Source organism: Grammomys surdaster, unplaced genomic scaffold, assembly GCF_004785775.1.
Source record: "Grammomys surdaster isolate TR1022 unplaced genomic scaffold, NIH_TR_1.0 125750, whole genome shotgun sequence".
NCBI classification, from domain to species: Eukaryota; Metazoa; Chordata; class Mammalia; order Rodentia; family Muridae; genus Grammomys; species Grammomys surdaster.
In genome coordinates this window covers 424,995-442,089 of record NW_021620582.1, presented here as the reverse complement: position 1 = coordinate 442,089, position 17,095 = coordinate 424,995, and the positions used below count along the sequence as shown (strand labels likewise).

At 44.2% G+C, this 17,095-nt stretch overlaps 2 protein-coding genes and 1 non-coding gene across 3 annotated transcripts; 2 read left to right on the top strand and 1 right to left on the bottom strand.

The window, feature by feature from the left end:
- Positions 1 to 742: 742 nt before the first annotated feature.
- On the bottom strand, positions 743 to 824 carry Trnal-aag. Its single transcript has one exon. It is a non-coding gene; the product is annotated as a tRNA-Leu (tRNA).
- Positions 825 to 8,228: 7,404 nt separating this feature from the next.
- Positions 8,229 to 8,861, top strand: Rnase12 (ribonuclease A family member 12 (inactive)). The gene has a single exon (XM_028788577.1). The coding sequence runs from the start codon at positions 8,245 to 8,247 to the stop codon at positions 8,680 to 8,682; it is 438 nt and encodes a 145-aa protein (XP_028644410.1). The 5' UTR covers positions 8,229 to 8,244; the 3' UTR covers positions 8,683 to 8,861.
- A 6,127-nt stretch (positions 8,862 to 14,988) lies between these two features.
- On the top strand, positions 14,989 to 15,687 carry Rnase11 (ribonuclease A family member 11 (inactive)). The gene has a single exon (XM_028788432.1). It carries the CDS (start codon positions 15,053 to 15,055, stop codon positions 15,629 to 15,631), a length of 579 nt encoding a protein of 192 aa, XP_028644265.1. The 5' UTR covers positions 14,989 to 15,052; the 3' UTR covers positions 15,632 to 15,687.
- The last annotated feature ends 1,408 nt before the right edge of the window (positions 15,688 to 17,095 follow it).

Here is a 17,095-nt window from a genome sequence, read left to right as displayed (position 1 = left end):
CTCTCTCTCTCTCTCTCTCTCTCTCTTTTTTTAAACCATGAATCCCGTCCGGTTTCTCAGTTCCCAGCTGTTGCCTTCAGCTCCCTACAGACTCGTCCTCCAGCTCTGTTCTCCATTCTACGGGACAACCTTGTGTCCTATTAACTAGGAGCAACAGTAGTTTCTGTTTTGATCTCCTCACGTTCAGAACGTAAAGCTGAGATTTTGCCCTTTTATGGGCTAGTCCTAATATGAACTCCTGACACCCCAGCCCCTACCCTCAATTCTGTTCTAGCGAGGTTGGTCTTTTTTGTGTGTGTGTGCTTTTCAAATACAGGACTCTAAATATTTTTCTAGAATATAATCGGGTCAGATATTTATGTGACTTTCTCTTTCTTCCTGTGTCAACGATTTAGAGACATCTTTTTTGAGCTCTCCTTCCGAAGTAGCCCAGTTGTCACTGCACCCTGTGATTTTTTTTTTCTTTACAGCACTTGTTACTACCGAATGCTGTCAATAGTTAACGCTTAGCTGGTTCCTTCTTAGCTCGTTGCCTTTGGGAGACTAAGCATTCAAGGTCACCTTGTGAGGGCGGCACTGTCTTTAAATACTTTTCATTAAGAAAGGATAGATCAAGAACGTAAGAAATGTAAACGAGTGCCTAGCCGCCGTTTCTGCTAACTTAAAATAAATGCTGGGCGCCGAGGGAAGAAGAGGCTTCAATTTCCAACGCGCCGTAAGTGGCGACAAACACAAAAGGGGATGGCAGCGGTGGGATTCGAACCCACGCCCCCGAAGAGACTGGAGCCTTAATCCAGCGCCTTAGACCGCTCGGCCACGCTACCGATGAAGGTAAGGGCTCACATTCTTCTTACTTCTCCTTTCCAGTTACCATTGGGCATCTATTCCTATTTTTTATTAAGTGTATTCTAGGTTTCTCCTTTATCTGGTTTACTCAACTTTCACCTTGTTTTAAAACTAAAGGATCTGACACTGTTGGAAAGATCGGCGACCCAGAGGGAGCGTAGCCCGGTGGGTACACGTCTCACCATCGGATTGCCCGCGAAGACTCCCCTTTCTTCAGCATCTACAGACCTATTCTGAAAACAGGCAGAGAGGCCCTGTTGTTTCTTCTTCCCTAAAGGATTCAGGGAAGGATGTAGGGTTTCCGGGTTCCATATCTTTGGATTTGGGAGAGGAGACTGCAATGACTTATTGCTTCCGCGAGGTGGCGCCCCAAGCCTATAGTTATTAAAGGAAAATCGAAACCACCTGTGGGTGAGGCGGAACTTCCCTTACAGGAATAGCAGCAGAGGTCATGGTTGAATTTGGCTGGTTGGTTAAGGTAATGGCCCTCTTATAGTGTGTTAAGTTCCAGGTTCTCATTTCCAACATGCCCTTCCTTAGTTTCCTCCTCTCAGAGTTGGTTCTCTCCGCAGGAAATCCAAATGTTTATTGAAACGAAACAAAACCACACTAAATAGGAATGGCTGTTGTAGTATAACCACATGAACACCGTTAGACACACAACTGTGTCAGATCCGCATACTCCATCTTCAGGTAAATTCTCTCCCTGTGAATTAATAGTGAGAGTAAATGTCAGATACTACTACCCCAACCCCAACCCCGGTTCGTACAGATAGATTCTCCTCTCCAGTATCATCCACCACACTAAGATCAATCGCCATTTCTCTCTTGCAGTTTCCAGAAAATGCTCTCGGGACTTTCTTAGGGAAGTGAGTGTTATAGCAAGGATTTCACACAGCCCTCAGATGGCCTCGACTGTTACCGTCGTGACTCTGAACTCTGAGATATCAGGGTTCTTGCTTGCACAGGAAGCTTGAGCTTCCTTCCTCCCTCAAGCCCTTCTGTACGGGGACGTGGATGGCAGAATCCTTGGCAGTAAAGCAGCTCCTTGGGAACACATGTCTCACCAGAGCTTCCCTTACACTAATCACCATGAGAAACTTTTAACCACTTGCTACTGGAATTTATGAAGGGTGTGTGTGTGAGTGTGTGTGTGTGTGTGTCTGCCTGTCTTTCTGTCTGTGGTTTTGTGTGTGTGTGTCTGTGTATGTGTGTATGTGTCTGAGTGTTCTAAGCATAGAGTTTTTTTCAGTGTTCCCTGGTATGCTTGGGGTCCCCAGGGAACTATAGGTGCTCCCAAGTTATTCTCAGGCCCGTGGGCGGTTGTATCCAACCCCACCTTCCAGAAAGCCTCCCTCCTCCACTGTACTTTGCCTTTCCTAGCTGAGTTACTTCAGGGGCCAACCCTCAATCCAAGTTAGTTTCTCTTTGTGTCCCTCCCTTCTATAACCACAGAAATGGCTGGGCCACATCTGGTCCAGATGCTAAATCAATCTGGATTCCACCCCTTTGTGGGCAAAGAAGGAGTTGTCCTGAGTCTTCCATGAAAGGTGGTGAAGGAGTCCTTGTCTAAGTGGCCGCTACTTTCTGTTCATTCTCCATGTGTGGAAGTACAAGTGGAGCAGGAAGGAGCCGTGTTGCTTCTGCACATGTGTGTGTGTCTGCATGTGCATGTGTGTGCTTGTGTGTCTGCGTGTGCGTGTATGTGTGCATGTGTGTGCCTGTGCTTGTATGTATATGTGCATGCTTGTATGTATGTGTGTTTGTGTATGTGTGCGTACACTTGTGTGCACGCTTTTGCTGAGCTACTTATTAGGACAGATTGCATTACACAGAGACGGAGGACAGCACAGAGCTAACAGCTATTCCAAAATCTCCTAAGGTGTTGTCAGCAAACAGAGCGAGGGAGTCAGAGGCACAATAATAAACTTAAGGCCTTGCATAGTGGGAAATCAACGTGTTTTCCCTTTCCGTTTATCTTTCTGACCTGATGAGCATACAATGCTGTACAGTTTCCTCAAAGTAATCCTCCAAAACCAGCCTTCAGGGCGGCTCATGGAGTCAAGTTACCAAAGCTAAGCCTGATGACTTCAGTGTCATCCTGAGACCCACAGAGGGGAGGGGAGAACTCTTGCAAGTTGTCCTTCGACTTCTACACAATCACCTACCCTCTCACACACTTAATAATAAAAATGAATAGTAAATAAATAAAGATTGAAAATTATAAAGTGGGCAGGAGAAATGGCTTAATAGTTAACAAAACTTGCTTTTCTTCCAGACGACCTGAAATCAGCTCTTAAAATCTGTAATAGGTGACTCATGCCTGCCTGTAACTCCATCTCTAGGACATCAAACACGTCTCTGGGCATCTGCGTTTAGTTGCGCACACCTTCGCTCAGGCACACGCATGCACGCATGCACAGCCTGAATGAGCCTTAAATCCTGATATGGTGATAACTTGTCTTTAATCCCAGCATTTAGGATGCAAAGGCACGTAGATCTTTGTGAGCTTGAGGCTATCCTGGTCAACATATGGTCAACATATCAATCTCCAGGCCAGTCATGGCTGTATAGTGAGCCCTGTCTAAAAATGAAAAGAAATAAAAAAGGAAAAACAAAAACTCTCACAAATTAAGAGTAATGCACTTTGTAGTCTTGCTGTTTCATTTTTTTGTTTGTTTGTTTGTTTGTTTTTTGTTTTTTGTCTTTTGAGACAGAGTTTCTCTGTGTAGCCCTGGCTGTCCTAAAACTCACTCTGTAGACCAGGCTGGCCTCGAACTCAGAAATCCACCTGCCTCTGCCTCCCAAGTGCTGGGATTAAAGGCGCGCGCCACCACTGCCTGGCACTGTTTCATATTTAAAAGTATGGTCTCTTTGGACCAGTTTTCCATGTGCTCCTTACATGGCTAACATTTACTGAGCTCAGAATCTCAGCATCAGTTAGTGGGACAGGAATCATCTTTAATGATGCCCAAGTTACCCTAGTCGGGTGCTGATGAGCAGAGAGAGGTTTTGATTTGCTTGCTTTATTTAAAATCAAGTCTAGATTTTTCTAGAGCCATGATGATTATTCTAGTCCATCTTTTCCAAGGAATTTTATCTTCTATGTAGAGGACGGAACTGGTCCAGAGAAGAAAGCAGACCCTGGGAGTGCACAGAAGGGAAGAATGTCCTGGGGACACAGAGAGAAGGTGGCCTTAACGTTCCTTCCACACAGTGCACTCAGAAGGCTTTGGGTGAATGCCCAGGCTGCTGATACAGAGGAGAAGCCAGGTATGAAGTGATCAAAGTGTTCTTGAAGTCAGAAACTGAAGGTGCTGTCCTACCTTAGAAGGGCAGGCTTCAGGCAATTTCCCCCATCTCATCGTTCTTGGGCTATTAGCCCGCAGCAGTCATTACGGGAATCTAAGGACAGTGGTAAGACTGTGCTTCCCACAGAAGGACCTTGTGTGCATAGCCTGGGGCTCTAACTGTAAAACCCAGGTTGACCGGCTCCAATTCAGACCCACATCTGTGCAAAGTCAGGAGTAGCTCGCTCTTGGATGTCTGCATGCCCCACGTGTGCTCGCCTTAGTTGAATAAAAGGAAAAACAAGCCAGTAAATGCAGAGTTTGACTAGCCCAGGAGCACGTAAAAGAACCAGTTCACAGCCTGTTTAGAAAGCAGCTGTGTGGTTGTCAAAGATACTGAATAAACCTCTAAAATAGCTGTATCTACTTTGGCCCATGGGATACCTCACTGGGAGAAGTTCTTGCTGTCCAGCCTGAGGCCTTGATGTTCAGTTTCTGGATCTCCCATGGTAGATGGAGAGAAACAATTTCTACAAGTTGACCTCTGACTTCCTAGAGTTACTTAGCTGACTCAGTGGGAAAAGACGCCAGGGCTGGCAACCCGAGTTCAATGCCTGAGATCCACAGGGTGCAAGGAGAGAAGCAACTCTCAAAAGCTGACTCTGACTTCTATAGGCTCACTGTTGCATGTACACTCCAAATAAGTAAGTAACTAACTAAATACACATTATCATCATCATCACCATCATCCAGAAAAGGGTGCCTCGTGCCTTTCCTCCAACAGCTGCTGTTTTGTTCTGTGTGGTCCCTTTGACTACACTGCCAGTTCCCTAAGCTGTTTCACAGGAATACTTTTCTACTCTTAAGTCAGGCCCCGTTTTTGAGTCTGGTACCTATTGGCTAACTCTATGCTTCCTTAATGCTGGTTTCTAGGAAAGGCCAGGAGGCAGAGATCACGTTCCTCTGTGGTTGTAGCCAGTCATCTTATGAGGTCAGCATTTAAATTAAGCTCAGTAGCTTGGCCTGTAAAAGCCAAGTGGAGTCTTACTCCCAGGCTAGGTTTTTCTACAACCCCTGATTTAGATATACACATGGGAACCCTGGGAAGTGACAAAGTGCTATGACTTCCTAATTCTAACCTAGGTAATTGGTGCCACTAAAGGGGCAAAACATGACATCTTTTGCCCATTTGCCTGCTCCATAAACATGCTGTGATCTTACAAGCCATGGTCACCATGTTAGAGATGAACACACTGCTCTCTTCTCCGGATGTGTACAGTTTGTGGTGAGGAAGCCAGTCAAATCCTTCACAGTACTAGGTGGTCAGTTATCAACAGGAAACTCACTTCCTCAAGCAGTGGCTATTTAAAAGACCCTCCAGGCATCCAGGGAAGGAGCTCATAGATGAGCTGTCTTATTCCTGCTGTGTGAGCTCTGGACCAAGACAGTGATGTAGATGTAACTGTGTCAGACCAGAGCAGTGAGCACTCCCCATTGCATGGATGCCTTTCATCTTGTTGTGAATGAGTGAGTACCACTCTAGACATGAAGATGATATTTACCAACTGGGGAGTTATTTCTTGGGAGAGGGGATATTGCCTGCCGTGGCTGAGACCTGGTACATTGGCCTTCGCTGCAAAGCTTTTCACTCCTTCATGTGGATATTCATGTATTTTCCGTTTTATGTAACGTGTTTGGATGAGAGGGACTGGCTCTTGGTCTTTCTGGCATCGTCTCCATCCCAGATGCTCCTAACCATTGAGACATCTTTCCAACCTGAGACCTGGTAGATTTTTAAACAACATTGAGATTTGTTAGACAGAAAGAAAGGGAAGCCTATTAATTTTCCAGCTCCACTCTGGCCGTCCTATGTAAAACTGATGACTCCTATCTTCTAAAACACAATTGACTGTGTTTGTTTTTCACTGTCGATCTGTATCTACCAGTGTAAACCCACGAGAGCAAGGATGTAAACATAAATATCTACAAATATCTACAAAAAGAGTGTAAGGCTGACGGAGCCCACCATGCCCTCGGCCTTAGCTACTGTTCTGTAGCTGTGCTAAGGCACCATGACCAAGGCAACTTACAGAAGACAGAGTATATTGGGGGCTTATAGTGTCAGGGGATTAGAGTTCATGACCATCATGGAGGGGAGAATGGCAGCAGGCTGGCCAGCAGGCAGGCAGGCAGGCAGGCAGGGGCAGGCAGGCAGGGGCAGGCAGGCAGGCAGGGGCAGGCAGGCATGGTGCTGGAGCAGTAGTTAGCTCGTATCCTAATTCATAAGCACAAGGCAGAGACGATAGAGGCAGAGAGAGAGAAAGAGCTGGGAATGGCATGGACTTTTGAAACTTTGAAGCCCACTCTGAGTGACACACCTCCTATCCTTCCCAAACAGTTCCACCCAGCATTCAGAGTCTATAGGGGCCATTCTCATTCAAACCACCAACCTGTCTTCCTAAAAACAACACCACAGACCGAGTAGCTCAGTGGCTAAGCAAGTGGTCAGCACATATGGTGCTTTCTTGGTTTCTGGGCCCAACTCCAACAAACACAAACACACTCTCCCTCTCTCTCTCTCTCTCTCTCTCTCTCTCTCTCTCTCTCTCTCTCACACACACACACACACACACACATTTAAACATTTACCTCCACACACTAACACACACACATCACAGTCTCACATAATACATACATTGACATACACATCACATATATTTGCAGTCATATACATATCTCCACACATTCTTACATATAAATACAACACCCATATTCATACACATTCTCCTACATACACATTTTCACACATATACACACTCAACCCCACATTCTTATATTCTCGAACACATATGCACACTCATACAATCACAAACACACACATTCTTACACCCATACATACATACTCTTATACATATACGCACATCCTTAGACACATATATTCATTCACTCACTTGAGATGAAGGCTCATGTCAGAGCAAGACTAAATCAAGGGATGGTTTCCATCCCTGCATCAATTCGCCAGATTTTCTGAGATGGATGGAGACAGAGTTTTTCCTATTGCTCCAGTGTCTGCAACCACACATTTTACTAAGTTCTTATCCACTAATTCTCCATGTGGAAAACAATTTGTGTTTCTGTTTTGTTTGTCTTAATATCTGGTGTTTCAAAGATTCAGCAGACTATGGGAACTATTGCCACACTCTTCAGAAGCCCAGAGCTTTAGGTAGATGAATGCTTAGTCAAGAGAGTTGTTTTTACCCAACCCAAGATTCCATATAGGAGTAAGGAGACGGGTGACTGGCACTGACAGGAACAAACTCTTATCCTGCTTATTACTCTATGTCTATACCATGACCTTTCTCCAGCTTACTTCTCTATTAATGAAGTAGAAAAATAGCTCATTCACAGACTTGTGAGGAGGACTGGTTAAAAACGTAGACAATGGACAATACTGTGGGTGGCATTAAATGTTTCCAAATTAATCAAAGGATGACAAATGCTGGCATCACTATTAAATGTTCCCAACAAGCCCATGGGTGTCTAATGAGAGCCGATGCCAGACCCGCTTCACCAATGTCTCACTTGGACAGTGAAGTCTCTTCCTCCCCCAGACACCCAAGCACACTGTTCCTCGGGTCCCTCCCTTTCTGCTCTTTCCTCCTCTGCCCTCCCTCCCCACACTCAACGGCTCCTTATCAGCTCTTGTCTGGAACAGTGAGACGAAAAGGGCTTTCTCACACACATGATTAAAGGGGCATGCTGCCTGTGAGAGGAAGAGCGAAAAGGGCAGGTGAGGGGAACTAGCATAAACTGAAGCAGAATCCCATGCAAGGAGAGGTGACGGAAGGACAGATTACAGAAGACAGTCTTGAGAGCCATGTGTGGAACTGGGTGGTCAGTAGTAGGAGTGAGGGCTTCCTATGTGGGCAGCAGTGGGCTCTTACGTGGTCTTACATGGCCAGTGTGATTTAAATGAGCAGGAAGGTATAATTTATCCTGGGGGGTGGGGGCGTCCTGAACTGGAGGACTCTCACTACCCTCTGCTCCTTTCTGTTTCCTCTACTTACCAGGAGTTAAAGCCAGAGATGTGAAGGGAATCTTGCCCCTGATGGTCCTGATGGTGATGGTTTTCTTGTTGCTTCTGTTCTGGGAAAATGAGATGAATGAAGATGTTGTGCTGACTGCTATAGAACATTTGCATGTGGACTATCCTCAGAATGCTGCTCCTCTGAGGTACTGCAACTTCATGATTCTCCAGAGAGTCATCAGGGAACCTGACCACACATGCAGAAAGGTGCACGTCTTCGTCCATGAGAGGCCACAGAAGATCAACAGAATTTGCACTTCCTCCAAGAAGATGACTTGTCCAAACTATTCTGATATTTTCTGCTTCCAGAGTGAGACAAAATTTAGGATGACAGTTTGTCAGCTCATTGATGGCACCAAATACCCTGCCTGCAGATACCAAATCTCTCCCATAGAGGGCTTTGTTCTTGTGACTTGTGATGACTTAGGGCCAGTTAGTCTACAGGGATACGTTGAATAACTTGCCACCAGCACCGCACGTGAGAACTTCTCATCTGTTCCCCTAGCTGCTCTGGTTAACCTGAACTGTGGATATGGTGTGATGCCATGAATGAAAGGGGTAGGTGATTAATCCTTCCATTGTTGCTGAGACACAATCATTGGTTCTGTATTAATAAAAACATCTTTGCTGAATTAAAATCACAGGCTCCACATGTGTTTTAAGTTTTTGTGCCTTGTCTTTGAGTCATCTACTGGAATTAATGGGAATCTGAGGTCAGATTACAGTCAGAGAGCAAGAGTCACTTAGGTGTGACACTCAAGGGGCCACCAACCAAGCACCGTACAAACAAAACCCATTAAGTCAATATTCTGAAAAATCAAAATGATAGCAAAAATCTATATGTGTAAAATATCAATATCTCAAGGATCTAGTATGATAGGGCATGTTTAGAACGAGCCAGGTCATATGAACATTACCAACAGAGAAACAGACTATATTGTTTAAAATGTTAATTTTGTGCATGAAGGATTATATGGTATAGATTTTTGAATTATGATTTTATGTATTCTTCAATAATATTATGTTATGTATTCTTGTTTGTTTAAGAGAGGATTTTACTTTGTAGCTCTGGACGGACTGGAAGTCACTGTGTAAACCAGGCTGACCTCGAACTCACGGAGATTTACCCACCTCTGTTCTTAAGGACTTGGATTAAAAGCCTGTGACACGTGCCCTACTCATGCGATATATTTTGATCATATTCACCCCCTTTAGTCCTATTTCCTCCTGACCCCTCTCCCAGCCCCTAATTGTTTACAAAGTGGTCAGCCTTGAAGACACAAACAACAAAAATGAATCTGCATATATATGCAAATATGTGATAATATGCAAATCTATAATAACAAAAGAAAAAGAGATATCAGTTTGAGAATGGGCAAACATGGGAGGGGTTGGAGGGAGGGGAATAGGAGAGGGGACAGAGGAAAGGGAAGAAGGAGAAAAGTGATAAAATTCTGTTTTAATTAAAAGTAAATGCGAAGTATCAGCTTCACAGTCTTTCATTCTCTTAAAAGCAAAACAAAATAAAACAAAACCGTGGTGTCCCATTTGTGTTGGTAAGCTACTCCTGAGCACAAGTCTTGTCCTGAGGTGCAGTTGCTATACCCAGTGTCACTCCGTTAAAGAAGACGGGATTTTCCTCTTCCAGAGCTATCAATTAATAGATTCTTTCCCTGAGGGTGTTACTTTGTCTCCACTTCCCCTTGAATTTATTTATTTGTTTTATTCTTGTGTGTGTGTCACATTTATGTAGCACCCATGGAGGTGAGATGGGGCATCTAGCTCTCTGAAGCCAGAGTGATGGCGCTTGTGAGACTCTCTGAGTTCCGGGACCTGAACCTCTCTGCAAGAGCCATAAGTACTCTTAACCTCTGAGCCATCTCTCCAGCCCTCAATTTATTTATTTATTTATTTATTTATTTATTTATTTATTTATTTATTTATATTTTAAAGAAAAAGCAATTGCAGTTACCTCTTAGGGATTTTCTCCTTTAATATATTTTTAAAACGTATCGTTTGAGAACTCATCCGTATATGCATTGTGTTTCCATCAAACATGCCAAACTCTCTCTGCTTCACCTTTTCTCACCCCCTACATTTCCACACACCACTTCATGTGTTCTCTTCTTTCTCAACTCAGAGCCTATTCTTCTGTGTCCCACAAAATTTAATCAGGGCTGTCTGTTTCACCCAGAGTTTAGAACTGACCATTGGGTCCTGAACCTGTGGGCTACCGAGGCCAGCAGTAAGTGGTAGGGCCCGTGTGTCCTTTTTCCCCCTGTCGCTGACTGTTAGGAGGGCCTGACTTCTGTGGACTCAGCACCAGGATGCCCAGCTGCTGTAAGTTTATGAGTGCCATAGACAAGTTGTGAATAGAAGATGCATTTTGCAGTTCCTCTCCCCACCCTATGGCTCTGATACACTTTTGATCTCCTCCTCCACAACGTTGTGTGGGCTTTAAGGGGTGATTTAAACCTCTTGTCTAGGGATGAGCCCAAACCATTCTTTATTCTCAGCATCTTGGACAGCCATAGGTATTTACATTCACCTTTGTTTACCACAAACAGTGAACAAAGCCTTTATTTAAGGCTGAGATAGCCTTTGTCTGTAGGCATCAACATAGATATTTAGAGGGTAGTTTGATGTTATGTCAATTTAGCTAAGAAGCCAGATTAGGTTCCCCTCCAGAGTCTAAGATCTTTTCAGTCATGGTTTATAGTATTAGGCAAGCCCAAAATCCATTAAGGAAGCAGTGGGTTACCTAACATACCCATAATAGTCAGGTCACCATCGTATCAATAGGTACATCTTGCATGGCAGGTTGGTGTCACACTTCATGTCTGTGTGAGCTCATGCATGTCTTCACCCCACACCATCTACACAGAACTATGTGACACTTTGAGAGCCAGCCAGCAGGGAAGAATTTTCCAATGAGCCCCTCAATTTCTTTGCAACTTTCATCCATGTTTGAGCTGTCTATAGCAACAGGATGGATGGCCAAGAGGAAGGGCTGGAGTCTATATTTTAGGGTCACTTCTGGGACTTAAAAAACTTTTCTAAAGATAGATTATACACCACACACTGCATCTGTTCCTGTTCACCAGCTCCTTCTGGTCTCAAAAGAAAAGGAGATTGGAAGGCACCCAACTACATCAGAGACCATCCCCATAAAGACTGTAGAGAGATGCAGATATGAAAGTCCGAAGGAAGGACTGAGTCTCTCTGAGCTAATGTTTTTCCTCTTTAAAATTCTGAATGAAACAGAGAGGCTTTGAACTGGACTGCAAACTCCCTCCACTTTTGGTACTTGCTGTTAAATTCAATGTGTAGGCACCCCATGTTCAGCTATGGACGCAGTAACCTGCAGCTGGAAGGGAGAGGAAGACAATAGAGCCTCCTAATTCTGGAAATCATCAAATCTTGATAATTAGTTTTCTGTCAGTACTCTTCTAGTAATTAGTTTTCCATCTATAAAACTATGATAACCTTTGTGGGGTTTTTCCAAGTCTGTTATCCTGTAGTTTTACTTCTTAAGTAATGCCGAAAGCAGCTTTGCTTGAGGGAAGGCTTAAGTTGGAAAAAATCATAAGAAATACAGATAATGGGGCCGGTTTATGGGGTCATTAATTCTGAGTGATGCAGTCTCAGTCTTGTACGTGAGAAGCAGGACTCAGAAAGTGAGTGTGCCAGAGCAGGGTGAGCGATTCCCAAATGTTAAAGAGCTTGTTCTGTCCTGATCTTCTCAGTTGAGAGATTTCAGTTGTTGCACCAGCCATATGGACTTAACTCAAGGTCGTATCAAAAGAGGAGGTGCATCTCTGTGGGCTGCAATTTCTCTCTTTTTAAGACACTAAATTATGACGGATCAGGTAGGTTTTCAGGGAGGAGGGCAACTGTCCCAAGTGAAACACACTTTACAGCTTGTAAGTCAGAACCTGTCTCGTGGCTTCCTCTGCACAGGGCAAGGCTTCTCCAGATGAACTTTTTTTGTTTAATTTCTCTGTCAGAATCCCATTATTGTTGTTGCCTTGGGAAGTTTTGCGTGCTCCCAAGCGAGCAGAGTGCTCAGTGTCTGAACAGAGAGGGAGCAGTGGTGGGTGCCATGAGAAGTGGGTTACAGGAGGGCAGACTCTGTCAGAGGCAGACAAAGCAGCCCCTTTCCTGCTGCTTTCTTGCCCCATTTCTCGGTGGCATTGTTTTCCCCTTTGCCCTCATTCCTTTTACGTCCCTTCCTCCCTCTAACTTCTCTGTCCTCCTTGAAAACAACTCTTGAAGATAAATTAGTCCTTTTAAGGTACAAGTGACATCGATCTTGGAATCCATTTCAGAGCATTTTCATTCAATAGAGATCAAAGACCAATTCAGATAAATTGTGGCATTTAGACATCTTTACTTTGGGGTGTGTATATATATTTTTAATGGACACCTAATAATTTGCAATCAAGTGCAGTAGCTGCAGATTCTGCCCGTGTGAAGTATGTGCTGAGATGGGGATCTCATCTCAGCAATGGTCTTCCGTATTGCCTTCCTAGTTCTCTAATGTCACTTCACCAGGAGGGGTCAATGGCAAAGGATGGAGAGGTTCCAGAAAATAACTAAGTTATTTATAGATTCTTCCTCTATTTAAAATCTACCAAGAGTATGCCTAGGGCACACAGTTTCAAGGAACACATGTAGGCAAAGTTCTTAGTTATTCACCAATTGTTGGGTATTACAGTCCGTGGCTATCATTTAGTGTTCAAGACCCTGAGACAGGAGGCTCAATTTTGAGTTTCAGACCAGCTCGGGAAATTTAGCAAGTTCTAGGCCATCCTGCTTTAAATAGTAAGGTTCTGTCTTTAAAGACAGTGAGAGGCTGGAGTGTGACTTAAGGGCATGCACTGAGGCTCTTTCAGAGGACCAGGTCAGTGCCAACACCCTTGTCACATGTCAGACAGCTTACAATCCTCTGTAGCTTTAGTTCTAGGGAGTCTGATGTTCTCGTCTGCCCTCCCAGGGCTCCTGCATTCACAATTATGCACACACACACACACACACCACACACACACACCACACACACTCTTAAAAACAGTAAAAAGAAACACTTTAAAGAGTAAGTTATAAGAGATTCACAGAAATGAGAAATTCAATAGACTTAAGTAAGAAGAAGATGTGTCAAGGAAAGAATGCGATCTGGATTTGGCTTTGGGGGCTTTCAAGAGGCAGAAAAGAAAGCACTAAAGTGGGGGAGATGGGGACTGAGAGATGGCTCAGATGGCTTAAGTTTGATTCTTTGCATTCACCTCAAATAGCTCATAATCGCACGTAACTCCAGCACCAGGGAATCTGACATTCTTCTCTGGCCTCATACACAGATGACATATACAGATGCACATCCATGAATACAAAATAAAATCTAAGAAAAAATGGAGAGATGGAGGCTTCTGTTGTATTTAGGTAAGAAAGGGTCACCCTGATTGATCAGGGCAGCTTTGTTTAGCAAAATCATGAGGGAAGCTCTGAGTCCTGATTGGGATGAGAACAAGCAAAGGTTTGGCTTATGGCCTTCAGGGGCAGGCTTCCTCTGTTCCCCGGGGGCAAGAAGTGTCGGAAGTGTCTTTCAAGTGGTGTTTTACAGAATGGGATGGGGGTACAGGGTGGATGACAAAGGAAGTAAGGTGACGATGCAGAACACACATGAGTAGGAGAAACTTTTCAGGGGGAGCAACAAATAAAAGGAAAAATCATTCTAGAGTCAGAGAGAGAATTATCAACACAAATAGCCATCTTTTCTGGGACTCGCACTACAGAATGTCTAGCACTGACAGTACTAAAGGGATTTCACATTGATTAGCCACACTACACTGTTGACAGATTGGATGTGATGTTCGAGCAGGTCTGTGTGTGAAACTGTGTCCTCTGGCAGCGGTCAGAAAGGATGTTTCAGGATCAGGGAGTTGTTAGCCTTACAGCAGTGTGGGTCATACCTGTCACCTAACCAGACAGTGAAAAAACCAGATACAGTGAAACATAAAGAAAGATGTGTAGTCGGCTCTCGGAAAGCAAAACATTAAAACACTTTGGGATTAAGGAAATGATGAGGAAGACTTCACAGAAGGAAGTAGGATGCTTCCCGGCCCCAGGTTCAGACTACCACATACACACTCTGTCCAGTTCCCCTTGAGTGTTCTTGGCCTCTCAATTCCTCATCAAGCCCACACACATCTCTCTACCCCTTTCTTGCCCCTCCTCCCCTTGGTTAGACCCAATAGCAGAAACTCTTGAGTATGAGACACAGTCTCACCTCCAGCCCTGCAAGAAGTTGGAATCTTTCTCGGCAGCATCAACTTGCCAAAGGTAAAGAGAGAGATTTGTAACTGAGAATGGGTGGGGAAGGAACCGAGGAGTAGAGAAAGGTCACTCTCTGTGCTTTGTTTGTTCCCATGTTATCAGGTGCCAGGTCCTGTGTGGGCAGTAAGAGGCAGCAATAGTGAGGTGTTTAGGGTGAGATGACTTTGACCTACATGGAGACTGTAAACCCCTCCAACAAGAGCAGAAAAGAGAAAGATACTTGGTCCCAGCACATTAGACTTAGCTCATGGGTTTTATGTCTTTGTTCGTTGTTTTAACTAAGGTTAAATGAGATAGAGTGAATGATTGTAAGTGGAGATTTTAACATTGCCGCTCAGTCATTGCTGTCAATGGACTGTCATCTTGCTATGTCATAATTCAATTATATCTGTAGGAGTCTTATGTTTAGAAGAGCTACCCTTGCAAAAAGGAAAACATCTCCCCTGTATTCTCTTCTTCCTTTTATCTTTACTGCAGACAAGATCACCGTGCTTATGAGATGGCAGTCTTTCTGCTGCTGCTTGCCCTCAGACTGCTTCTTGTAGAGCCCTCAGAAAGCAGAATGAAGGGGACCACAAAACAATTTTCACAGGAAGAGATGCAACCTGCTGCAAAACAGACTCTTGAGGAATCAACAAACTCAACCCTGTCAGACAAAAATACCAGCCTCAGCATATCCAAGCATGTGATGTCTGCCCCACCCCGAACATCCAGAAGGCTATCTTTTGTCCTCCCCAAGGGAAGTACTATGAGAAATGGCAGGAGCTGTGTAAACAGCCTGAGAGTCTGGAGAACAGACATAGATGTGAATGAGTCGTGTCAGTTGGGCAATAACTTTATACATGGTTCCACAGATTTAGGACACGGAATTCCCCAGGCCACCAATGGGAAGTGTGAACAAACACCTAACCTAAGCTGCTGTGGGAGCCTAGGACTGGAGCGTACCACGTACAAGGTCCTTACAGGCCGCCAGTGCCCCAGGGACCACGAGCATAGCATAACCTCGGTAAAGAGAATCCTGACAGTGCTGACAAGCCATTCTCTGATGAGCTGGTTAGTTAGTGGCTGTAAATTGTAAGTCACAGGCTTTGAGACTAAAGAAGGACAAGTTCGTGGTCATTGTTACTTCTCTCCTTCTGCTACACACATCTTTTCTTTAGAACACGGTGAACATTGTTTGTACTAACCAGATGAATGAAACAAAGTAGCCCAACACAGCACAAGTTAGTTAAAACTTGTAACTGACCCTAGAATGTAACTCATCTTCCCACTCTCACTCTCACTCTCACTCCCACAAACTGAATTCCTTCCTGGTTTAGCTGTCAAGCTGCCCCAAGGCTGAGTCTGCCCAATCAGACAAAGGTGAGGAGAGAAACTCCAGGTCAGATAGTGAATGAGGGTGAGGTACATACTCAGTCCTGCTCTTCCACGGAGTGTGAGCATGTGTGTGCACTTGAGCCTGCCTGCCTCCTACCCAGCTGTGGGTTGTCTGTCCTCTGGGAGACGTCTCAGCATCAACGGGTCCAGCATCATACAACCTGCAATCCTCCACCAGTGTTCCTATCTCAGGACCTCTGCAGAGAGGAAACAGAGCTTTTGTCACAGCCCAGCAAAGTCTTGCTACTCTAGAGCTCTGCCTGTTGAGAGGCAGACTACGGGAAATACAGAAGGTAGTGATGGGAGTGTCAAGTTTATGGCAAGTTTTGAGCAGGGTTATCTTCAATCTTGATGCTTTCTCTACCCATCTTAAGCCTGCAGAGTTAACAGTGCGTGAAGCACAGACAGTTAACATGTTGTTATTCATTTTTGTGCAAATGTATGCACCTGTTTGCCCTTTTATGTCTTTCCTTCATCCCAAGGCAACTCTTTTATTTAATTAAACATTTTTATTTGAATAAATGCATGCAAATGAATGCTATATCTCTAAATGCTTTTTCTTGAAGCACATGGTTCATTATATGTATGTTAATATTCCCGATATTTTTATCCTGATACAGAATTCTCATTCTATTGAAAATAAAGGTTGCTGACAGTTAGCTAATATAGACCTTTATAAACATATTTGACATTTGGGGGCTTTTGAGCTGGATTCTCTTCTCTGCTTAGTGGCTGCTTAAACAGTACTCATGTTCACTGTTACTTTGGTTAAGCAGATATGTAATCAGAGCTTAATTAGCATTTGGTGGTAAGAGGAAAGTGATTTAGGGAAAAGCCTGGGTCGTGAAAGATAACTGAGGACACAGGTTGGACGCCATGCTCAGTGAGTCCATTCTAGGGTCACTTTGATGTGGCAGGTCTGATACTACACTGCACTCATTCTCCAAATAGAAGAGTAAGTTTTCTAACAGTACAGCATCCAAAACTGTCTCTTCTTGGTTCATATTTAGTTCATATATGTGTAACTTTTTTCCTTTTTTTTTGTATTTTTTATTGGATATTTTATTTACATTTCAGATGTTATCCCCTTACCCCATCCCCCCCCCAGGAATCCCCTATCCCATTGCCCCTCCTCCTGTTTCTCTGCCGATGTGCCCCTACCTAC